The 25772-nt window shown below is 47.0% G+C and overlaps 1 protein-coding gene across 1 annotated transcript in view; it reads right to left on the bottom strand.

The window, feature by feature from the left end:
• Map1b (microtubule associated protein 1B) overlaps positions 1-25772 on the bottom strand; it is a 101248-nt gene that overhangs the window by 5741 nt on the left and 69735 nt on the right. The window contains exons 3-6 of the mRNA XM_028871716.2: positions 21903-21985; positions 19427-19567; positions 5205-11697; positions 404-642 (exon numbers count right to left, since the gene is read on the bottom strand). Coding sequence (XP_028727549.1) covers positions 404-642; positions 5205-11697; positions 19427-19567; positions 21903-21985 — 6956 coding nt within the window. The remainder of the gene's footprint in view (positions 1-403; positions 643-5204; positions 11698-19426; positions 19568-21902; positions 21986-25772) is intronic.

Genomic DNA, 25772 nt, shown 5'->3' with positions numbered 1-25772 from the left:
GGTAAGGTGCTTCTCCTCTGCCACTGATGGTGAGCCTATCAAGAATTTTACTTTGGGCCAGGCATGGTAGCACACACCTTTAATCCCAGCACTTAGGAGGCAGAGGCAGGGGGATCTCTTTGAGTTCAAGGTCAGCCTGGGCTACAGAGTGAGTTCCAGGACAGCTAGGGCTGCTACACAGAGAGACCCTGTCTCGAAAACAAACAAACAAACAAAGGAGTTCTACTTTGGGCTATCTCCTGTATGTTAAGCTGACTTTCTGTGCAGTATATTTCACATACAACACTCAGGAGACACCACATACGAATCCACAATCACAAAGATGCCTTTTTAAACATGGTTCCGCCTCTTTGCCTCTAGTCCTAGCTCAAGTGCAGCTCAGATGTGAGCCTTGTGCTCTTACCTGCATGTTGCTTCCCCATTGAGCCTTCCCTTCCAACAAGGCATCCAGGACAGCCCGGCTGGGCTCCTCGGCGGCAGGGTCATTCCCACTCACCACGTAGTAAGATGACCTCACTCTCTTGAAAAACTCCACGTCAACATTCTTACTATTGCTGTGGTTGGGAATATAGCACAGATCCAAATACACAGGCAGGCCTGGAGGCACGGTGGAGGACTTGGCCGTCTTAGTGGTTCCTGGACCTTTGGTAACAAAGACAAAGCAAGGGTCATAGCAGTGTGAAGACACCAATGCATCTACTTGTCCCCAGCTGGAGCCTTGAACAAGGCATCAGACGCTGGGAATTTGAGAAAATAGACCACGGTTGTTTATCATCTCAATAAGAAAAATTGAGGATGAGATGGCTTCCCTTTGCAGACAACCCATTAGGAAGTTAAAGAGTTTTCAGGGCTTTTCAAAGGAAGGAATTAGGTAGTAGTACTCTCCACTCAAGGATCTACTGATGTGCACTTTAATTTGAAAAGCACTATAAGATGGTGGCTTAAACCATGGGTCCTGATGCCCATATGGATTGAACAACTAAACGTGGACGGCTCAATAACCATTTTTCAACAGGAAGAGACGTCTGGTCACCAACGACCGGAAATGAATTCAAAACCAGATGTGTAATGAGTACATGGGCCTCTTCTGGCAGTGCTCGCCGGCCTGGCTCACATAACTTCAGCTGCAGCCTTGGGTCTGGACCAAGGCATGCCTACTATGTACTGTGCTTGCCGCCCTACTGTGCGGTGGCGATGGATGGTGTCTGAAACACACTGCTCTTGTAGAAACGTAATGGTTTAATTATGGAAAGACAGACCTTTCATAGTTTCCTACCGCCACCTCAGCATGTAAATATCATACGAGTGTATCTTTGGATTGGCTTGTGCTAGAACGTTTCATTTAAAAATAAAACACTGCTATTTAGCCGGGCGGTGGTGGCGCACGCCTTTAATCCCAGCACTCGGGAGGCAGAGGCAGGCGGATCTCTGTGAGTTCAAGGCCAGCCTGGACTACCAAGTGAGTCCCAGGAAAGGCGCAAAGCTACACAGAGAAACCCTGTCTCGAAAAAACCAAAAAAAAAAAAAAAAAAAAAAAAAACACAAAAACAAACAAAAACAAAAAAAACACTGCTATTTGAATTAATGACTTGAGCTTCAGAAAAGAAAAAATGTTCAACAAATTTTGGGTTGGAGCTGGGAAATAATTTCTGAAATGGCCCTACACATACTTCTGCCATTCTGTACTACATACTTATGTGAGGCAATATTCTCAGCAGAGATGATTATAAAACAAGAATATTGGTCAAGTCTGAAAAACATTGATGATACTCACCATTCCACAGTATTCAGCTAGAATTTAATTCTTCATGTAAAAAATGAAAAGTACACTCACTTTACCAGTGTGCAGATTTTCATCTTTAATAAATACTAGATATGTGCTTATGTAATTAATAATCATTTTAAAAATCCAAAGGAAGCATTTTATTTGGCAATTAGCAACTTTAATAATCCTTTTTAGGGTCTCTTACTAAAAAAAAAAAAAAAAAAAAAAAAGCTCAATGGGTTTCCCTAACATTTGATCTAGAAAGCAGTTCAGACCTCAACCCCATATGGCCCATAGGGTCCTCAGCACCTCAAGCTTATCTAGTAAATGGATGAGCTAGCCCACTCTCCTAGAAAGCGGAAATGTCTCTCCTTAGACAGGGTTGGACACCAATCTTTGGCAAAAGGAAGGTCCAGAAAGACTAGGCTTGAGCTAAACTAACCAACCATGCCAGATCAGCCTGGGGAAACTTACCTGGCAGCCCAAATTCCCAGCCTAAATGAGAAAGAGCTGGGAAAAGCCAAGATTTGAATGAACCCCCAAAAAGTGTCTGGGCACCCCTGTGTTGTAGAATATTGTTTTAAGATGTGTTACATTTGTTTATGCTGTGGAACATTTGTTGAATGATGCAAATATGTGTTGCATTCTTTTATGTTGCATTTGTTTAACTCTGTGAAGCTGTGTTGCTTTGCCTGTCTAAAACACCTGATGGTCTAATAAAGAGCTGAATGGCCAATAAGTAGGCAAGAGAAAGGATAGGCAGGGTTGGCAGGCAGAGAGGATAAATAGAAAGGGAAATCTGCGAGGAAAAAGAAGGAGAAGCAAGAAAACAAGGAGAAGAGGATGCTAGGGGACAGCCACCCAGCTAGCCACAGAGTAAGAGTGAAAGTAAGATATATAGAAGTAAGAAAAGGAAAAAACCCAGAGGCAAAAGGTAGATGGGATAATTTAAGTTAAGAAAAGCTGGCTAGAAATAAGCCAAGCTAAGGCCAGGCATTTATAATTAAGAATAAACCTCCATGTGTGGTTTATTTAGGATCTGGGTGGTGGGCCCCCCAAAAGAGCAAAGAGCCAAAAGAGTTTTTAAAAAATGACCAGCAACATCCCTGTTTGGTTTAGTATTCTGGAAACACTAGTAGAAGGAAGGAACAGCACTCTGCCACATAGTCAGAATCACTGCAGATCATTATTGATGCTGGCCTCATCTTGCTGAATCTGACTTAGACACCACTATCTGCTCACCCCAGATGATTCAAATGATAGTGGGTTTCAGGTCACTGTTGCAAAGCCATTCAAAACAGCTAGATTCTACATGCCGAGTCTTTCCTTTCTCCATGGGAAAGTTTAAAAACTGCCCGTCCCAAAGTCAAAACACCTGTGAATTCCATCAGCTATCCCATTTTACTTGGGGGGTGGGGTGGAGATGGTGAGAATGGGCTAGAGTTGTATTTAGATAAGTGAATTCATTTTATAAGTAAGTTGGGAGACCGTGTGTGTGTGTGTGTGTGTGTGTGTGAGAGAGAGAGAGAGAGAGAGAGAGAGAGAGAGAGAGAGAGAGAGAGAGAGAGAGAGAGAGAGAGAGAGAGACTCTGGGTTGAAAAGCCTCAAGCTATCCATTTGAGGACCCCCTAAGAATTCTGACTTAGAAGCCGGCCATGGCAGCACACACCTATAACCACAGAAGTGACAAGAGGGGGGTCAGGTGTTCGGAGTATCCTCTATGATGTAATGAATTAGCAGTCAGCGATATCTACAATTTTCCCTTGAACAGGAAAATCCTTATCATCGATAAATGGTTTACCCAAATATACCAAGCATCAAAGCTATCAAATGCCCACCTAGGTTTGTGTTCAAAGTCAATTTATGATTCCTTTTGCCTGCTTTAGAAATCTAAGTGTGAATGAGTACAGGGGCGCATGCATGCCAGAATACATGTGGGGATCAGAGGGGCTAACTTCCCACATTGGCACCCAGAGATTGAACTCAGGTCGCCAAGCTTGAGTGGCAAGTGCATTTACCCACAAAACTATCGAAACAGTACTGTCTTTACCTCTTCAGATGCCAAAAGAAAAAACACTTAATCAGTTATATGAGCTAGTGTTTTAGCAAATTTCAGCTGGTTTTTTTTTTTCTTCCTATTTAGATGAATTTCATGCCTTCTCCTAAGTATAAGATGGTTGTCAACTCTTCTAAGACAGGGAGTTAATTATCTGGTAGTTTTATGTTTAATCTGATCATGACCAAATTCAGTTTGTTTTCTATTTGAATTGTGTAAGTGCCAAGCCTCACAAAATCTGATGTCAAAATAAAAACCTGAGGCTGGAACTAATATGTCCTAAAGGGTGCTGGATGTGAAAGCCCCAGAAGTTGGTCTCTTGGATTTTCCCTCATTATATCAAGGAAATGCTTAACTTGAGCTTTTGCTTTACACGTTTGGATAAATGTATTCTTTTGTGGTTGAAGATTTCTGGGTAATTATGGGATGCAAACAAAGTGTATTACTAGATGTGATTAAAGCACAGGAGGAATTGTGCTGCCCAGGAGCCGTCCCGTCAAAAGCCTGCTCACACCGGTTCTGGTGGTGCACTCCTGTGACCCCAGAACAGGAGGTAGAGGCTGGAGGGTCACAAGATCATAACCAGCCAGGGCTATGAGGCTAGAACCTATCTCCCAAACCAAAAACCTCAAGCCGCTGCTAAGAAATGGAGAGTGCTGTGTGTCCGTGGCAAATGGGGAGCCCCCAGACATCTTTATTTAGCTCCTGTTGAGTTGAAATCCAGTCTGAAAAAGTACTGTGTTAGTCAGGCCATGGGTAGGAAGGAAGAAGAAACAGCCTTTAATGCATCCTTCTCTTTGTACTAGACACTACTGGTCAACTGGATTACTCTTCATGAGCAGGTGAGAAAACACAGCAGATGTTTCAATGGATACATGTTGCCCAAATGATGGCTTAAAAAAAAATGTGAATTTTTAAATTTTACATTTTAAACTTCTCAGAAGAAATAAATGTTGTGCCTAGACTGAACATTCCAAGTTTGCTAGGGGACCTCTGGTTTGCTCTAGGCCTTTGGAGCTCCTGGCCTATCATCTCAATGTGATCTTTATGGCCAATGTGCCTGAAGTCTCCCTGAACAGCCAGAGACATACATTCTTACTTTTGAAAGTTTGCAATCAGGCTTTGCAGCTGCTGTCCAGAACGATACCAACCCAACAATCCCACCTGACGGATTCCAGCAGCCCTGGACCACATACTCTGCTATCTCTAAGCCTGGGAGCCGCACTGGGCTAAGAGGTGTACCTTTGGGCAGAAGAGGAAGGCAGAGGGGAGGTGAAGAACAGTCCCTGCTCCCTGCTCTTCCCAGCAAAAAGCCACACCGAGAAGTAGACAAGCGTCGAGCGCAAACGCAACCATGGTCTGTGAAGGGAGACCCCCACCTACCTGCTGTGGCGGTCTTGGCTGACTTGGACGCGGAGGCGTTGGCGGCATTCTTCGTCTCCTTGTCTTTCTCTTCTCCACGTGCGGCTTTGACCTCAGGGGTGGTGGTGGTCTTCGTTGCCTTTTCCACAGATTCTTTCTTCTTGGGAGAGGCCACTCTGGACACCTTGTCAGAGGATTCCTTCAAGGCCCCTGGTTTGGGGGATGCTGCCAGGGGCTTGGACTTCCCATCACCCTTCTTTACAGGAGAAGAGGACTTGGTCTTCGTGCCCGGCTTCTTGGTCTTGGCCTTCTCTTTCAGGTCCTTCTTCAGAGCTTTGCCTAGGTTCTGCTCAAGGGCCAAGGCCTCTGGGTCCACCATGGACACGTCAGGGTGGCGAGGAGAAGGGCTTCGGTCTTGCATGGGGGCTGGAGGTGGATCCATGTGTTTGTAGGTGACCGTTTTGTCGGTGGGGATGGTTTCTGACTCGTCTTCAGAGTCAATGTTGGCATCAGCTGTGATGGACGGGCACTCTTCCGTCTCCGGGGGAACATCGGAGTCGGTCTGGGATGGGGCTGACTCACTGACTGAGGTGGGTGGAGTTTCATCACATTGTCGGCCCTGCTGCTTCCCTCCTGAAGGTGGAGGGGCTCCTCCGGCCTGAGTGAGGGGCTTCTCGGAATCTTCAGTGGACTCTTCACTGGCAAACCACTCCAGAGGATTTGGATTAATGAAGGAAGGCGAGAGCTCCGTCTTGGGATGTTTGTATTCGCAGGAGGACACAAGACATAAATCAACATCCTGGCGTGCCTCGGAGGGGGACTTCTTTTCTGTAGTGTAGCATCGGTCTGAAGTCTCATAGGAGTATGTGGATGCCTGTGGGGTCTTGGTGATCTTCTCCATGGTCTCATAACAGTATGTTTCAGTATCTGGACTCCGTGTTGTTTTTGTAGATGTCTCATAGGAATAGCTTTCAGACTCAGGGAAGCTGGTAATTTTCTCAGTGGTTTCATAGGAGTAGCTACAGTCTCCAAGTGTGTGGCCACCATCCTCAGAGTCGTCATAGCCATTGCTAATGTCATCCAGGAGCCTTCTAGATCTCTCAGTCTTCTCGTAGGTGTAGCCACTCACTTCAGGGGTCCGTGTGGTCTTCTCACTGATCTCATATGAATAACCACCTTCTTCAGGGGTCCGTGTGGTCTTCTCAGTAATTTCACAGGCGTAGCCACCGTCTTCTGGGGGCTTGATGGTCTTCTCGATGGTCTCATAGGAGTACCCACTGTCACATGGGGACTTCATGGTTCTCTCTGTCTTCTCATAGTAATAGCCACCCACATCGGGGGTCCGGGTGGATTTCCCATATGATTCATAGTCATAATCTTCTTCATCTGGAGATCTGGTGGTTTTCTCGGACTTTTGATAGGCATAGCTAAAGTCGCCGGGTGTCTTCCCCCCGCTGTCCTTCTCCACGCTAGATGTGGTCAAGTCTCTATTCAAGGCCAGATGATGCTGCATTGTATCAAATAACATTGAGGCACGGAAGCCATAGGGCTCTGCAGAGGCAGCATCCAATGGTGGGGAAGAGGTTTGGCGACCCGCCGCATTCTCTGTGGCTGCAGAGGTAGAATCTGAAAAGCCAGGTGAATATAAAGGTGAGGACTCTCGTGGGGTGAGTGGAGAAATATCGGATTTTGGAGAGAGCTTCTCTCCTTCCAGACTTTGCACCTTCTCGGAGGTGAGTGAGGCATATAAGGACATGTCTCTGGGAGGAACCACATCAGAGAGAGTGTCTTCCTGAAGAGGAGAGGCTATCTGAGAAGGGGTGTGAGCAGAAGAGGTGGATGGGGAGGCCTCCACCTGAGATACCGAGATGAGCTCAGACAGGTCATTATCTTGGGTGTAGGATGGCTCCTCCATTGGTGGGATCTTATGTGACAAACTAGAATCCTGGATATCAGAAGGACTATAGTCCACTTCAGTTGGCCCGTTTTCGGTGATGTGAAGCACGCTCGCACCCGCAGTAGGGTGGTCTGGAGACTGTCGACTGAAGTCCATAGCAAGGGAATGCTCAGGTGATTCCTGGCCAAATTCAATAGACATTGAAGACTGTTCGGATCGGTGATCTTGAACTGGTGTCCTGGACTTGGCTGTCTTAGGGGAGAAGTCGGGAGGAGAAATGGACATCGGTCTTGGGCACTCTTCTTTAGATGGAGACATTTCTGTTTCCTGGAAAGTGGTAGGTGTTTGCACCACAGATACCGAAAGCGAGTCGTCTACCTCTGTGGAGTGTGGGGAGCCCACTTCAGCATGCAGAGAAGGAGACACGTCATCTGTGGTTGGCTCTGGAAATGAGCTTGTGGCCACCGAGGCAGTAGAGACTGAGGCCACACCCTCCATGTGAGAGTAAGTATCTTCTGCCACACCCTCATCCACAGGAGTGGCCGATTTGTCTGAGACGGTGCCTTCTGAAATGGACATCTTGGTGTCTTCTTTGAATGAGCCAAACTGACTGACATCTATTTGTGTTGGAGACACATCTCCTCCTAGTTTCCTTTCATCCAAAGCCAGAGCTGATTGAGAACTCATGATTTCAACATCACTGGTTTTCTTTTCTGGACCAAAGTCTTCCTTTATTGGTATGAAGCCTGTGCTTTTCCCTTCCTGTTTGTCTTGGTAAAGACCAGTGGAAGTCATGTCAGACACTGGACTTTCTTTGTCTGGGAAGCCTTGCTTCCCATCCTTTCCTTCAAAGGGGCTTTCGGTAGATCGGCCAAGAGCCTTGCTATCAGCAGTGAGAAAGTCGTCATATGCAGACTCAGATCCAATAAGAGGAGGGCTGCGTAAGGGAGACAGAACTTTCTCAATGGGAGACTCCGAGTCGGGCACGGGCTCATCCATGGGGCTTATGGAAGCTCTCTCATGCTCGTCTTTGGCCTCACTGAATTCAAAACCGGCTGGAACTGCCTGCGGCTTTTCAGTGACTTCTGTAGGTAGGTGACTGGACTTCTCATCGGTGGGAGATTGGTAGTAAGGTGTGTGGCCAGCACTGCCAGTCACAGACTGAGATGGTGATGCTACTTCCAGGGTCTTCTCCTCAGGACTGGCACAGTGTTCCTCCACTACTGCTTGGGTCACTCCAGGGGAGACTGATGTCGCTTCTGCCTCTGCAGAGACTTTAATCTCATTGGGTGTCAGAGAGAAATTCACACTGCGTTCACCCAGGGGAGTCTTCTCTATGGGTGATGGCGGAGAAGGACTCAGGGATGGGCTCTTGGATGGGCTAAGTCTCTCATCTGAAATGTCTTTGATGTCCAGCACGGCACTGGCTTTCACTTCTTTCTCATCGGAGCAGTAAGCGTCACGCAGAGCAGACTTGCTGAATTTGTCTTCTTCCATGGATGAAGGTGGTGATATGGTAGAGGCGGACACATTGTAATCCTTCCCATCCGTGGCATCCGTTTTTGACCCCTCTGACAATCCATTGAATGACGCCACAGCGGGTTTGGAGTATTCCTGAGAATACAGCGAAGACTCATATTTGGTAATGTTTACGAACTCCTGAGATGGGGACTCCGTCTCCTCATTGTTGGTCTCATCACTCATCACATCGCGAGGAGTTGACATCTCATCCATTGGAGTAGGCTCACTAGATATCTCAATGGTCGACTGAGTATATCCAGAAGTGGCAGTGAATTCTTCGGGCTGGTCTTCTCGGTTCTCCTCATCAGAAGCGGTGGCCTCACTCTCTGAGCCTCCAGGTAGAGTCTCGTCATGAATTGAAGACGCAGGTTCTCGGCCAGGAGACTGGGCTCCAGGTTGCTTGGTTGGTGTGCTCAGGAATCCATACTGCTCCTCAGCAACACCAGCCTCCGCAGCCTTGTCAACCACGGCCATGACATAATCTTCAGCCTCAGCCTTTTCAGGCTCATAGTCTTCTTCTCTGGCATCCTCTGCTTTGTCCTCCTCTTCACCCTCCTCCTCAGACTGTTCAGCTTCTCCTTTCTCAAGCGCTTCATCCATGTCTTCTTCGGCCCGGTCATCACCGCTGGTCACAGACTCCCTCTTCTCCTTGATGTGCACGTCCGCCTCAGCCTTTGCACATTCGTCATCTTCCGTGGGGCTGTGCTTCGAGGCACTTGCGCTCACATTGTCCTCCCCATCCTCTTCTGGCTCCTCGGCCTCCTCAGTTTCCGCCTTCTCTTCATAGTCTCCGGTCTCGGAGGATTCTTCAAAACCAGCTCCTTCGTCTTCAAATTTCTCGATGTCATCCACTCCCTGCTTCTCGACTGGCTCCAGCTCCTCGGGGGTTTGCTCACACTCCCCCTCCCCTTCCGTAGTAGTGATGCCCTCGTCAGGTGACTCAGCAGAACCTTTGCTGACTTCTGTCTCTTTCTGGATGACGTAGGCTTCCACTGGCTCGGTTTCCTTCAGTTTCTCTTCGTCTTCAATGAGCTCTAGCTGAGGCTTGATGTCCTTTGCCACATCGATCTCCTCAGCCTTTAACTCCTCAAAGTCCTTGGTTAGATCCTCAGGGGATGACATAAGGGACCTCTCGGCTTCAAGTTCTTTGGCAGGACCACCGGCCGCTATCCCAGCTGCTGCCACAGCAGCAGCCGCGGTGGCCGCGGTGCCCACGGCTGTGGCAGCTGCCTCTGTGGTCTTGCCTTCCTTCTTAACGACTTTAACTTTCCCCTTGTCCTTGAGCTTGCTAGCAGCAGCAGGCTCCTTCTTGGTGGACTCTTCTTTCTTGGCTACTTTGGGTTTTAATGCCGCTGGTTTTTTTGTTTCTGACAGAGGAGTCGATTTCTTTATGTCTTTGGAGATCTTCTTAATTTCCTTTTTGGGTTCCTTCTCTTCCTTTTTAACTTCTTTCTTTTCCTCTTTCTTGACTTCCTTCTTGGCTTCCTTCAGGGGTGTCTCCTTCTTAACCTCCTTCTTCAGCTCTTTCTTCTCCTCTTTTTTGATTTCTTTTTTGACCTCCTTTTTGACCTCTTCCTTTTTGGGTTTCTCGTCTTTCTTGAGTGGCGTTTTGTCTTCCTTTTTAGCCACTTCTTTCTTGGGCTTTTCCTTCTCCTCCTTCTTGTCTTCGGGTTTTGCCTTGATTTCTTTTTTCACCACCTTCTCTTTGGTGACTTTAGGCTTGCTCTCAGTGGCTGGCTTCTCGGCCACCTCGGCTTTCACAGGGGACTGCTCCTCTCTGCTGGGCAGCTCCTTTTCTGTCACTGAAGGTTTGGTTTCTGTCTTCACCGGCTTGTCTTTTTTCACTATTACTTTCTCTTTGCTCTCAACTTTAGGTGTTTTTTCCACTTGGCTAGCTTTTGTGACTTCAGGGGATTCCTCTTTGGACTCCTTCCTCACCGATTTACTCGGGAGAGGCTTTGTAGCCGGCTTCAGGCTTTCTCGGCTGTCAGCCCTCTGTTTCAATTTGACTTGCTTCGCTGTGGGGGTGGGCACCTGGCCAGTGAGATCTTTTTGGGTGGCCAGTGGCTGCTTTAGGAAGTCTAGGTGCTTGAGTTTTTCCAGTCCTTCCAGGATGTTGTACTGGGTGCTGTTTCCAGGAAACAGAACGCGAATGATTTTCTCAGCAGGGTTGGCTGGGTGCCACACAATCAAAGATGAGACTGACGTTAAGTAGGAAATTGGGATATCTACTTCTTGACCATTGGGCAGGATCAGTTCAGCCTTGTCTTTGTTGGTACCAGTCCACTGTTGCATAAAATACTGCATTTCCTTGCTAGTCTTGACTGGGTTGAGGACGTACATCTCGAGTTTGCCCACTCCCATTTTTTGGAACAGGATGACAGGCTCGATGGTATTGCCGACACTTCTAAATAGGGGCTCTGGTTTCATGGACAGTTTGTTCAGGTACTGGAGGGTGAAGCACGCTTCTTCTATGCTCCTCTTCATCTTGATGTTGGGCTCTGGGTTCTTCAGATTCTCAGGGACGTTGAGAAACACAACCCCCAGGTCAGGGGAGATGAGGTTCTTCATCCAGTCACTGTTGCTGGTGGAACCCTGGGACCGTTCCTCTTCCAGCTCTGCAATTTTCCGCTGCAGCATGCTGTTGATGCCAGGCAGATTATCGTCCCCAATGTGGGTGAGCAGGATGGAGTCCACACGATCCAAGTGCCGAATGAGCTTCCAGAAGCAGGATTTTCTTTCGGACCCTCCGTTAATCAGCATATTGAATCCGTTCACGGCAAACAGGGCAGAGTCACCCCGGCCCCCCGGGAAAATGTAACAGCAGGGCTTGGAGAGCTTGAGAAATCCGCCCGAGGTGGGAGGTTCCAGGATGTCGAAGGGGGAAGGAACTTCCACAGACTCGGAGAGATACTCTGTGAACTCAGAAAGTCCCTCCATTTCTGGCAAGATAGAAGCTGAGTTGAGCTTAATGTTGATGAAGTCTTGGAGATTGTGTCTGTCAAGGTTGGAGTTCTTCCAGTCTCCCTCCTCAGGGCAGAAGAGGGTGAGGCTGGCTTTGTTGGCAGGGTGGGTGGTGCTTAGCAGCTCCCCAATCTGGGTTTGTAAAAGAGAAAGGAAGAAAGGGGTTAAGTGACATCATTGCTGATCCATCACTCCCATCCATTATTAGTTATTTCAGGATCACTGACTTTACATAGGGCTAATATCAAAAATCGGGCCACAGTTCTGATTAAAATATTGATAAATTTGCATTTTGGAAGGTGGATAGCCTCTGCCCCGAGTCCCCGTATGTACCCTCTGCCACCTCCTGACCTCTGCTTTAGAAGCCTTTCCCCATAGGTATAGCCTTGCTCCAGAACCCCCCCCCCCTCCCTCTGGTTCAAAACCGGGAACCATCTGGGGGATTGGTGCCCTACACAGCAGCAGTTATAAAAACAATTTGAATGCTGCCTCTGGGTGTTTGCCATGCAAAAGTGCTCGTTAACAAATCCTAGGCCATCACAGGAGAGAGCTGTATCCATCATTTCGCCATGAGTTAGAAACCTTGACCTTCGCCTACGCCAGACAAAATGCCAGCATGGAGAGGTGGGACGTTGGGGGTGAAGTCCCCCTGCTAACTAAGGAGCAACTGCGAGGAAAGGGATCGCCAATTTTCTTGAAGACGTGGCCCTTGGCCGATCATACCCTAGTGGTAGCCCACACATCAAAGAACAGATGGGCAGCATACATTGGAGAAAGTGGGTTAAAAAAAAAATGAAACAGAGGACACAATGTTAATCGGTAGGGCAAAGGGGCAGCTCTGGGAGGAGTTATGAGAGGGGGTGAATATGATCAAAATACATTGTATAAAATTCTCCAAGAGCTGATAAGAATAAAACCTTGCTTTTCTTAACCCAATAGGCACAGGAGAAAAAAAGTTTGATTTTTTTTTTCCTTTAAGAGACAGGAAGTTATTGATTTCCCACTACTATGGCGAATTACTAGGTTCTGGCACCCACGCTCATTAAGTGCCTGGTCCTCTCCAAACACAAATGCTCCTATTGAAGCCATGATGACAAAGTGGTCTGGCAATTATACAAACCAGTGGCCACATTCATTCCTCCATTTAAGTTTAACTCCAAGGTGAAAAAAAATCAAAATAAATAATTTCAAGGTGTGACTCGCAGCTCTCTCCATAATCTCAGTGGATTCGGGACAAACTGGCTGTGAGTGAATAGGATCTCATTTGGCTTTACACATTTTTCAAGATACCATTCATTACTTCCCAAGGAAGGGAACATGGAAAACCGAATCAGGACCAACACAAAGTATGGTTTACGGAAACAGTTTTCTTTCTTCAATATCAAGGTCATGTGTTTCTTGGTCTTGGCTCAGCAAAGGCAAATCATGCCATCCGCTCCAAACTTCTGTTTCAGCAAATCTCACCCATCAGTTCAGAGGATCAAGTGACAAGGGGTATACATCCAGATGCAAATGATTCAGGGCCAAAACAAATGGCCATTCGTGAGCCATCGGCTCGGAGCCCTTGCCCTTGGTTTCTTGTCTCAATGAACTCCAGAATACTACCATTCCAAAGCCAGGAGTGTGAGGGGTATGTGTGCAGAGGTAATTAATGTATAGAAGCCTAACTTTCCTATATTAGACTGCAGGAGAACAGTCATTTTTGTTTGGTTGGACTATCAATCTTGAGTACAGCAGTTGATGTCACAAAATACCAAAATAATAACAATGCGTTGCTACTTTCCTCTGACTTAACTGAATACTGTTCCATAAAACAGTTAAGCGTCAACTCCTGTTTTAGAAACTAAGAAAACTAACACAGCAAATGGCAAGTACCCACGGGGGTAAAGGGCATCACTGATCAAATCTATTTTTATAAATGTCAGCCATCCTTGGGGAAATCTTTGTTCAGATTATTTGCTGGCCAAAGCAAACATGAATAAGGTTTCATTTTCATTGCATTTATTTATTTATTCATTCATATTGTGTATGTATGTGTTGTCATGGTGTATGTGTGTGGAGGTCAGAGGGCAACTTGCTGGAGTTGGTGTTCTCTTTATAACATGGGGATCCTGGGAAAAAGTAAGGAGGGAATCAAACCCAAGCCAACAGGCATGGCGGTCAGTGCCTTTACCTATGGCGCCATCTCATTGGTCTTTTAAATTTTTTTCTTATCCCATTTTATTTATTTCTCTTAAATATGGATTCTTGTCCAATAATTGACATAGGCTCTCATTACCATAATTTCAGCACAATAAGGATTCTCTCATTCCTAACTTTCACACAGAGTACATGAGAACTCTTCATATTTACATTTTAGGGGGCAAATCAATAATAATCCAAAGTGCTAAGTCTTCCACAATGGAAATTTAAAAATAAGTTCAGTTCATTTTAATCTTTGAGATCTACTCTATCTGAGTTGAGGCAAATTGATGGCATAGTCTAGCTGTGTGTGTCTGGGGTTATTTAATTATTAACTTATGTTAATGATTTTAATGTTATTTTTTAGATTTTTTGGTTTTATATGTATGAGTGTTTTGTCTGCACAGATATATGTGCACCACGTCACACCTGATGCTTATGAAGGGCAAAAAGGGTGAGAACCATCACGTAGGTGCTGGGAACAGAACCCAGGTCCTCTGGAAGAGCAGCCAGTTCTCTTAACTGCTGAGTCATCTCTTCAGCCCCCAATTTGTAACTTTTAATATGAAATATACAGTCACCTAATTCAAGGAGAAAGTAAAAAGACTTGAGGGATATTATCCTACTTTCCATCTCTTTACCTGTCCCCAGAGAGTTCCTGTGAAATACAGGAAGTGACTCAAAGTGACTCAAAAACAAATAAGGTTGCCGAGAATTCTGAGGAAGACAGAGAGCATGAAAGACAGCCAACAGCCATCATGGATAGACAACTATGATTTAATGAGATCAGGAAAGCCAGCCAGAGAGTGAAAATCTAATTATTCTGGAAGAACATCAGCATGCTGTACCCAGTGAGACAAGGACATAAAGACAAGGGTTGGAAAGAGCCAGTCAAGGAGACAGATGGGACAGGGCAGGAGATAGGAGGATTTCACAGCAGCCATGGGGCTACCCAACACAACTGAACCCCCAAGTCTTCCCATAGCCCAGTTCCAGGCCTGTGTGAGGAGTATCATGATGAGGACAGGATTCAAGGGCAACAGAAAGACTTAAGATACCCAGTCCTTGGTGATGCTCAATCCACAATCATTCGGTGAATGGTGGGGTCAGTGAGAAGGATCTGAGATGTCGGCAGGGGGAAGGAAATGATGACCAGTTCGTTGAAACCGGCTGCTTCGAGATGAACCGGAAGCCATGTTAATATTACTAACAACCATACAGCAAACCCAGAACCAGACTCAGTACACTAGGTTATACTGCACTTAACTTGGTCAGTTCAACACATGACATCTTTTTGCAGCTATGACAGCTGATGCCTATCAAACACAGGGACTGTTGCCATGTCTTACAGAAATGGATGGCAGATATGAGTAGGAGAAATCCTGCTTTGGAGCAAAATCATCTCTTTTGTTCATTACCTTTTCTGATTACATGCAGGAAAGACGGTAAAGGAATAAAAGGCTTCACTGGAGACATTAACAAAACAAGATTTTGATTTCTAAACCACAGATTTCAAACTGTATTTCCTTTTCTGATTAAGAGGAAATACTGTAAACAGCGTATCTCTGGGCTTTGGCAAGACATTTAACAGGGTCTTGGAACAGTGTGATAGCAGAATTAGGTGGATTTACAGGCAGTCACGTAAGTAGAGTTCTTTAGTGTCAACCTGGAGGAAGGTCTGTGATAGGCTGCGTCAAGGTTCACTTCTGTCCTGTTGAATGCTGACTGGGATGAAAATGGAGCAGGATGTTTACCAAATCTGTGCATGACTTCAGAATAAGAGGCATAACGGAATGCGGGATGGTAGAACTAAGGTGTTTATGAAGGCTTTGGACTTGAGGATATAATGCCATGGCAACTGTGAACAGGGTAGCATTCTAAAGAGATAAATGTTAAGGTTCAACAAGCCAGCAAAGTAAAAAGGATGGGATTGGAAGATGTGGCTTAGCGACAATATCCCTGGAAAACCTCGGGGATTTTAGCTGTCAATCAAATGGATTTACATGAAGCCAAAGAAGCTTAAACTTCAAGGTCCCTCACTAGCTTGGTCCTCTATTGAAGTACTGTACTTTAAAAGTGTATTAATAAAGGCTTTTCTTTTTCTTAATGGGAATCTCCATATTATGCTAAGTTGCAGAATGCCTCAAGGCCTGTATTTCTTCTCCATTGACATTTAATCATGCTTAGAGAAAATTGAAAGCTTTTAGGCGTATTTATTAACTGGACTGGAAACTGTACAAATTACTGACTCTGGAATATGATGTCTAGATTAGGTCAAGACACCCAACAATTTGTATTTATTTATTTGTGTTCTCTCTCTCTCTCTCTCTCTCTCTCTGTGTGTGTGTGTGTGTGTGTGTGTGTGTGTGTGTGTATGTGCATGTGCATGTGCACACATACACATGCCCACGCATTGATGCTGGTTGTCAAACCCAAGGTCTTGGGAATGCCAGACAAACGTTTACCATTGAGCTACATCCCTTACCCAAATTGTGACATTTTAGAGAAACCTGATTAAACGAACAAAACACCTGAAACAAGTCCCTCTTGCTGGAGCCTCCTCTTTGACTTTAGCCTCTAGGGTTCTTTTGTTTGTTTTTGTTTTTGTTTTTCTAGACAGGGTTTCTCTGTGTAGCTTTGCGCCTTTCCTGGAACTCACTTGGTAGCCCAGGCTGGCCTTGAACTCACAGAGATCCACCTGGCTCTGCCTCCAGAGTGCTGGGATTAAAGGTGTGTGCCACCACTGCCCGGCTTGCCTCTAGGGTTCTTAATGCTCCTCCCTCTAGAATACAGCATCTGTCTTTATGCTTTAAATATGCGTACCACGCAAATGGATTACAAATGAGTATCTCTAGACAAGACAACGTTTCTTCACTCTGGGCTGAAATATCCACCTGTCTGATAACTCTGAGGTGTGTCAAAGAATGACCAGTACAGAAAGCTTGAATTTCCCCATACCTACCATGACAGGGAACACACAGGACCTTATGGATAACTCAGTAAAACCAAAGATGACTAATATAGGGAATGAGTGGAAAGTGTAGGTGGACATGGGCTCAAAGTCCCTCCCTGAAGATATAATAAAACAAAAAGAAAAATCTCGCTGGGCATGGTGGCAAGTACCTTGATCTCAGTACTCAGAAGGCAGAGGCAGGCGGATCTCTGAGTTCCAGGACAGCCAGCGCTGTTACACAGAGAAACCCTGTCTCAAAAAACAACATCAAAAAAAAAAAAAAAAACAAAAAAAAAAAAAAAAACAAAAACAAGAAACTTTGCTATGGAAAGGCTGAAAAAATGTTCCTAGAAATGTTTGCTTTTCTAATGTTTCAAGGGTTGGATAAGTGCAGCAAGACTGGACAGCAAATAACCTCACCGAGTCATCCTGCAAGCCTTCTGCCAAGGCAACAGTCAGCAATCCTAGTTCCAAACATGAATATTCATTGGTCTAGGCTAGTAATTTTTCTTAATTTTTATTAATTTTCCTGCTTGCCTGTCTGTTTGTGTAGCACATGCACACAGTGCCCTACCTAGGAAGCAAGAAGAAGAAGGAGGGGGGGGAGGAGGAGGAGGAGGAGAAGGAGAAGAAGAAGTTGGGTCCCCTGGCACCAGAATCACAGACAGTTGTGAACTGCCATGTGGTCACTGGGAATAGAACCCGGGCCCTCTGGAAGAGCAGCCAGTGCTCTTAACCACTGAGCCATCTCTCCAGCCCCTCATCTAGCAGTCTTTAATCCACTTTAGCTGTGGCATCCTTTCTTCAATGTCTAAGTAAAAGAACCACAGGCTGTCTCATTGGTTTGGCAGGAGAACAAGCATGAATTCCACATCCCCCACCACCACCACCCTAATACTAATTACTGATCTAGTCTATTAGAGAAAACTCAGGAGAACCTTTTTGTGTGCACTGAGCATGACTTCTTCCAGAGAAGGTGGAGTAGGAGAGAAGAATATGACCATCTGGGGCCTCAGTGAGGGCTGCCCAGGTGGAATAAGGTTAGGATCCACCTTTATGAATGATTCCAGACCCTGGAGAAGTTGCCCCTTCTTTAGAACTTGAATTCTTTAGATGAGACTTTCTTTTTCTTTATAATGAATGCTAAAATTGGGCACATGCACAGCCCATTGTACAAAATCTCCATTTCCATGACTTTTAGAAGTGATTTAAGTAGTCACTTTATAAAACTATTCCTTATTTTAAAAGGGAGGGGTTACTTGGGACCCAGATGAGTGGCACATGACGCCTCCTTATGTAAAATCTTGGTGATGATAAAATGCTTTTCCTTACACATTTCCCTTGCTCGGTTTTCATGGCACAAAACCAAACCCATGATGTGGGCAGAGAGCAAACACCAGGAAGGACTGCAGAACTGAACAGGAATGCGAGAAGGCCCCATGTGCATGTAAATGAGCCCAGGCCGCAGGGCTGAGCTGAACATACCAGCAGAGCCCAACACTACCAGACCTCCACGGCCCGCTCCCCTCCCTGGGACAAGATGCTGACCTCTGAAATGCCAGCTAAATGCCACAGTGCCCTTCATAGCACATGATCTAAGAACACGATCTTGAAAAAGAGCTGGCATTGTAGTAACTGATTCACCAGTTTCAGGGCAGTCCAAACAGGGGAAACCGTAGCTCTTTCTCTGGGCATTTCAGGGCAATTGAGCAATGTGGGCGAGATGCATCAGGGTGTCTGGCTCAGCCCCGGAGGAAGAGAGAGCACGGCTCTGGAGAAAGACACAGACAAAGCTTCCTCCTTAAAGTGGGAAGACAGGCCATCTGTGAGCGAGCCCAGAGGCCTCTGAGCAAGGAGCCACTTGCCAGCAAGGGACCTTTTTCTCACTCTGCTGAGCTGGTGCTATGTGCCTCCAGGTACAGATGACCTCACAGCCTCTGCCTCAAGAGCTGCGGCTTCACACACTAAGTAGAAGCGTTCCTTTTCACGGTTCTGGGCTGTCTACCCCTCCGGTGTGGGGAGAGGGGGAAAATGCTGCCATCTCACCCGGGTTCTACCGGGGCCTCTGGGTGAAATCGATGAAGCTGGGCAGTTTGCTGAGAGGGCAAGCACACAGAGAGCCCTCTGTGAAGTGGGGGGCTGAGGAAGATTGAATGCAGGGAGACAAGGAGCATGGCCCTTCCCAGTGAGACACCAAGGCTGCCATGGCAGGGAGACAGAGCTGAATGGCTATGCTAATTCCTGCCAACATAGCCCTCAGCCCACTCTCTACCCCACCCCCACGCCACCCCACCCCACCCCCACATTACTCCACTCCATCCACCCCGAGCTTTTCATAGTGCTTCACTCTAAACCTAGGGTCCGATCATTAGAGGTAAGAGAAATTAGAAATAATCAGGCCAGGGAAAAGTGGCACAAGTCCTAACAGAGATCAGGGCAGGGACCTCCTGCTGAAGCCCAAGAGATCTGTGGAGAAGTCTCTCGGAAAAGAGGAAAGCTGGGTTTCTGCTGGAGTGCTGTCCAGCTCTTCCGCCATCTGTAAATGTTGATCATCCCACTGCCCACTCACGTCTCCAGCACACCGGCAGTGGTTCCAACCACCCACCACTGGAGCTGTGATCCAGCCCACGCCCAAGTCATTTTGGATCCCAGTTGTGCTTATTGCAAAGGGGCCCCTCCTGTCTCCCCCAACCCCCGACACATGCGGACACGCCGTGCGGAACCCACCTCTTGATCGGTGAAAATCTCTATGAAGTTCTGAAAGGAGAAAGAGCCTGACTGGAGAATGAGCTCTCCGGTGTTCTCAAAGCACTGTCCGGTGAGCACCAGCAGCTTATGGCGGGCGGCGTCAGTGATCATCAAGCGCACCTGAAACACAGCGCAGGCGCAGATAAGTGAGGATGCAAAGAGAGCTGGTCCTTGAGTCCCTACACCAGGTCCGTGCCTGAAGCTTACTACCAACCAAAGATGCTCATTCCAAGAGTCTAATTTCTTCATCCCAGAGTGGGGGTGGGGAGTTTTGGACAAAGCCCTCCCTGGCTGTAGGAGTTATTCATAAAAATTAATCATTGTGGTTATTAGTGCGCCCGTGAATACCATATTAGAGCTTGGCTTCCACCAAAGACAGAAGTGGTTGTTGACGTTCTCTCCCCGAGTTTCCTCCTCTTTTCAAAGCAGTGTTCACAGCTGGCCAGCATTTGTTTCACAGCTGTTGGAAAGTGTCTGCTAGCAGCCTGCAGCCTATGTAAGGCCAGGAGAGATTTGTGGATCGGTCACTCTCCAGGTCCCCCCAGCTATCCTCAGAAAAGACACGTTTCCAAGGAGGGCCTCAAAGTCGTCCATTCCTACCCAGGATTCCTCCCTCCGAAGCCACAGAGCAAGCACGCCACGCCAAACACAGACTCCAGGGGTAGCAGTTGACACTCAACACACAAAAGGCCGAGCCCTGCCTGGCAAGCTGGGAAACTGAATTGACTAGTCTGTGCTAGAGGACTCTCGGCCAGCTTTGGGTGGCAGGGAGCCAGCTGTCCTCCGGAGAAACACCACCCCCAGCACCAAGGTTCCGAACCCGGTTTGTGAATATTTAGCACGTGCAATACACCCCACATAATGTTCTGCATTGGGGAGAATGCAGAACTAAACAGGCCATGACCCCTGTCCAAGAAACCCACAGGCCACTGCTGGAAAAATATGCATACCTAAAGAGTTGTTTCAGACTGATCTGATCCACGGACTAAGCTTGGATTCCCCCCCCCCCCACCCTCACCCCCCAAAAAGCTTTCTTTTTTATTTTATTTTTCCTTTTTTTCCCCACAGCTATTCTAGGCAGTCTGCCTGGGCATATACTAATCCTCCAGCTTTTTTGCTCACAAGAATCGCCATCTCAATGCTTTTAGAACTTTTGCAGGCAGAAGTAGGTCAAAACAGGCCCAATTATGATAGCCCGAAAGTGAAAGCCACCTACGTGCCAGCAACTAAGCAATGAATAAACAGATGCGGTATATGTACACAAAAGGATTCTACACAGCCATCAAAAGGAGTGCAGAACTGACACATGGTACCACACGATGGAATCTTGAAGCCATCAAGCTAAGAAAGTGAAGCCGAACAAAAAAGGCTACGTTTGTATGATGCCATTGTATGAAATGTCTGAAACAGAAAAAAAATCTGGAGAGAAAAAATATAGAAGTTTCGAGAAGCCAAGGTGCAGAGGGGTGACTGCTAGTGGGTTTAGGACGTTCTAGGGAGTGACCGGCATGTTTTGGAGTTAGATTATGATCATATCTGTTCAACTTTGTAAACATTATTTTTTTTAAAAAAAATTGCAAAATTACATATTTTCAGTGGATGGATTCTACGGTTTATGAATCATATCCCAATTTGAAAAATCATATAGTCAGAGTTGCTAAAGCATGGGCAGAAAGCACCATAGCCGTGATGATGCCAGGGCCTTGGGCTATGTTAATGTCCAAGAAGCTACTCCATCTCCAAGGAGGTGGGAAAGGAGCGCTGTTAATGCCGGGCCGGAAGGATGAAATTCTTATGTCAAGATGGGTCCTGAAATTCCCAGTTATTCTCTCTTCTGAGCCCCGAGCACTTCAAAGCAACACAAGTTGGGACATTAAATGCAGGGGCTGTTAGGATCCCCTGTGCACAGAGGTTCAAACCGAAGAAGCAAGATAACTTGACGGAAGCCACCAGCTTGTAAGTGGCAGACCTTGGGTGATGACACCAGGTGATCTGGCCTAAACTAGAGACCATGTTTCTGAGGCTTGTGCTGGCCTGCCTTTCCAGCCTCGGCTGAGGGCTGGCCTGGATAGCTCTGAACAGGGGTGCTACTCGGATCCTAGTTCCATCTCTGAGATCCATCCCTGTATGTACCAGCCTGAGCGCTCACAGTCTGCTTCCTCTGCTACATTCCTGTTCCGCATCCTGGCAACCACATACCCAATGCATGCCCCCAATTCCACACCCCTCCACAAGTACGCTTCCAGCTGGCACTGTCCACTGCGTCCTTACTGGAAGAGGCTGTCTGAAGTGATACTAGAGGCCGAGAGCAGGACTCTGGGTATCAAGGGAGACTGGAACCTGGGACTCCTCCCTCTTGTATCCCTCTCCGACTACCCTCTACCCAGCCCCTGCTCTCAGCCAAGCCTCCAACCTGTGAGGCGCTAAGGGAGACCTCGCAGAACTGAATACTCACCTCAGTGCTGACTGCTTCATCTGAAGGGTTGATCAGGACGACTGTTTCTAAGACGTCACTTCGGTGATGAAGGATCTTTTGTCCTGAAGGTACAAAGCACACACAAAGAAGAGACCTTTAGTTTTTCCAGAGGAAAGCTGCTCGCCTGCTTCTGGGAGAGCAGAGGAAATTTCCAACTCAGTTGTGGCCCTGGAAACTGGGAAACACGGTGGGTGCTACTGAGCAGGAGGGTGTACGTACAGCAGGCTGAACTCGGGACTGTGCGGGTGTAGCCTGGGGCCCCCAGGCTCTCACACTGGCTCTTTCATGGCCGATGGCTAGGCAGCCTCCTAACCCAATGGCAGGGGGTTTTCATCTGAGACCAGGGAGGGATGCCAGAAAAACTCAACGGGGCTCTTGACATTTCCTTTCTCATGGTAATTAGGGATGTTTCTCCCTAACGGCCTTTCTTCTGGTGAGAACTGCGCGGAGATTAATTAGGAGCCTCATTGTGAAATGAATGACGGCCAGAAACCCGGCTAACAATTAACCCAGCGGCCAGAATGGCGGTCTGAGGCAGGCTCGCGGTCTGTTAGGGTATTCACTAATTAATTCACTTGCTTGTAGAAAAGTGAGGAAACTGTGGGCAAATGAGAAGTGGAGAACAACCCTCCCACAGGACAGGGTGGCCAAATTGCCCGCCAAGACAAAATGGATGGAGAACAAAAAAAAACAAGGTGTGGTTCGGGATGAAGGAGTCTGTGGAAGGCAGCACTCTGTAGAGCCTTTGGTATCTGACTCCTTCTGGGGCCATCCTGAGGCTGACCAGCCTCTGCCTTAAGTCAGCAGAGACCTACGGATGGCCTTCTACAAATACTACCCTGCCTTGACGAGGAGATGAAAGGATTGAGTGAATGTGGCCAGAGTCCCTGATGTATGCTCTACCAGCAGACAAGGGACAGAGGGGGCGTTCCCTCGGAAATGTGGGAGGAAGCCACGTGGTTGGGAGGGAGAACATGCCTGCTGTTTGGAAGTACAATGAAGCTTGGAAGAGAAGAGGAAACAGAAGACAATCTGAGGGAGACACCAACAGGGGAAAACACAAAAGGAAGACGGAAAAATAGATCTAGGATCCTTCAAAGAGCTAAAATAGAATCACCTATGACCCAGCCGTTCTATTCGTTGCAACTTGAAAGCAGAAACATGAACAAATACTTTATGCTAATGTTAATTACAGTTTTATTTTACTAGCCCAAAGGTAGAAACAACCCGAGTGTCCGTGTATAGGTGACTGGATAAAATGTGGTCAACTCACAGTGGAATACTAGCCAGGCATGGAAAAAACATGAAGCTCTGATAATGTTGTAAGGGATGAACCTGGAGCATACTACACTAAGTGCAAATAGCTGGACATAATGGGCAAATAAAATACGATTTCATTTCCATGAAATATCCAGAATAGGTCAATTCAGACTCCAAGGGGAGATCAGTAGTCACCAGAGGCTAAAGGAGGGGAAACTGGGGCGCTGTTACTTCATGGGTACTCTTTCATGTTTAGGGTAATGAAAACATTTTGAAATAGAAGTGATGGTTTACACAACCTCATGGCTACAATGATCACTCCTGAGCTGTACATTAAAAAAAAAGTAGTTAAAATGGCGAATTTTTCTCTCTGCATATTTGAATCACAAGATGAAGAATCAACGGGACAGACAAACAGACAAATCCCCGAAGAGAACACGTCTCTTGGGTGATTGTCATGGTATGGGCACTGTCTCGGTAAAGCAGTTAGAAAGGAGCCTGCTGCACGCACAGCGTGGCTGGAGTTTCCCCCTTGTATCCTCAAGGGTCAGAGAAAACATGAACATCCGCACAGTGACGTTCTTACTCTGTCACCATTACTGATCATCCTCGCCTTTCCTAACAGTAATATTTACCAGTAAACGCTAGGGAGGCATAGGAGCAGCCCAAACTAAAGAGTAATGGAGCCAAGCCCAGTTCTGAGACATATACAGTTTCACTTAATGCCCTCAAGAGCTCTCACATGCGGCACCAGGACCATCACCCAATACTGCTGAAGGAAAGTGTTGACGGAAGACAGCGAGTAGCTCAAGACGCCACGACAAGCCAATGGTCAAGCCAGGGTCTGGCCCCAGGTTGCCTGGCTCTAGATCCCTCCTGGATTTCCACTCCCTATGACGCTAATTATTAGGACTTGGATTTGGCAAGATGGACGTCAACTGTTGAAGAAGAGCTTGGAGAGGGACCAACAGAATAAAACCAGAGATGTGCTTAAAGGAGCAGGGAGCCAGCAGAGAACACCAGGTCTCTGGGGTGGGGCAGTGCACCCCTACACAGCAAAGTAGAATGAAGTGGATGAACAAACTCCAAACAAGACCTGAGGCTCATGAAAAAGATGCTGAATCATGGGAAACAAAGCTCATTTATTATTAATGCTATATTTTGTAATTAATTTAAAAATTGCTTTTTTTGGCTTTTTGGTTGCCTTCCCTTTTGACAACCATGCACACTTAAAACTAAAGCAAAGACAATTCAAATAAGCAGATGATAAAAGAAAAATGGCACAAATCCACCCTCGATCAAGTGGTCTCCAAGCTCTTCCCTCAGTGGCCTTCTTGGAACAAAGACTTCAGGATCTTTGGAGACATGAACTTGAGGCCACATGAGGCTGACACTTAAACCCGTATTTTGGGGGTGAGTACCCAGAGCACCAGACAGGGTGAGACTGGGTATGACCCTTGTCATTAACTGTGCTCTGCAGGAAGTCACAGCAACAAACCGAACAAGGTTTGCAGAAGCATCCCCCTCCCAAGAGTCCTTAATGGCGCCCTTTCTCTGCTGCCCACAATGCCGCCAACCTGCACCCTTCCAAAGCGAAGACAGGCGACACAGCCACACTCCTGCCCACACAGTCCAGCCCTCCCCAGAGAGGTCTCCAGCTGTTCCCTGCCAGGGCCTTCTTACCATCCACCAGACATTTTCTTCCTCCTTGGCTTCCTCACTTGCAAACAAAAGAAATACCAAGTAACAGCTGCTGGTCACCTCCACTCTTCCTAAGTCATTTTCAGAGCAGTCTGCCCAGGAATTGAGCTCATGATGATCTCTCCATCTTTGCAAGGACTCGAGGGAAAAACACCGACAAGGCATGTACACCAAGATGCCTCTTTATAGGGTTGATCCAAACGCAGAAAGGGATGTAAAGGTAGCCAGAGAAGCGTCCAACTCTTGTCTCGGTTGGAATGTTGTCCAGATTCAGCCTCAAGACTCGTAAGCATTGGCCAGGCCTCCCCAGCATTTGGCAAGGCCAGGGCGCTGGCTGAGGGACCTATCAGGCCCCCACACCCAGCATCCCGTGGGTGCCCGCTCTCTGGCAGCAGGCGGCTGTCTGCTCGGGCAGCTGGGACACTCACAAAGCTGCATATTTGGGGAATGTTTCACACTGGGAAGAGGGCCAGGCATTCTGAGGGAGAAGCCACCACCCTTGCCTGTAAAGGTCCCATTGAGTTGCTTCGGAAAAGAAGTTCCCAGCCTCTCTCCTCACCCTCTGTCTGCCCTCCCCATAGATAGCTCATAAAAGAACCAAGGGGTACCCCATGAATAGTTAACCCTCCCCAGCTTTGTGGAGGCTGGACCTGAAGTGATGGAGTTGTGTTGGTTAGTTCACCCTGTGTCAACCCACAGGAGTCTTTGAAGTCTTCCTCCAAATATCCCACATAGCCTCGACCTCGTGAGGTGGGGGCAGCAGAGAAGGATCTGCTCCACTTCAGAATCCAAAGAGGATGGGGACCCCTTGAAGCAGCAGGGCCCTTCAGACAATGGGGCTTTTGTCTGTGGTCTCCTAGAGCTGTATTTGAAATTCAAACAGTCCAT

This window comes from Peromyscus leucopus, chromosome 11 (genome assembly GCF_004664715.2).
Source record: "Peromyscus leucopus breed LL Stock chromosome 11, UCI_PerLeu_2.1, whole genome shotgun sequence".
Taxonomy (NCBI): domain Eukaryota; kingdom Metazoa; phylum Chordata; class Mammalia; order Rodentia; family Cricetidae; genus Peromyscus; species Peromyscus leucopus.
This window is presented reverse-complemented; position numbering and strand designations above follow the sequence as displayed.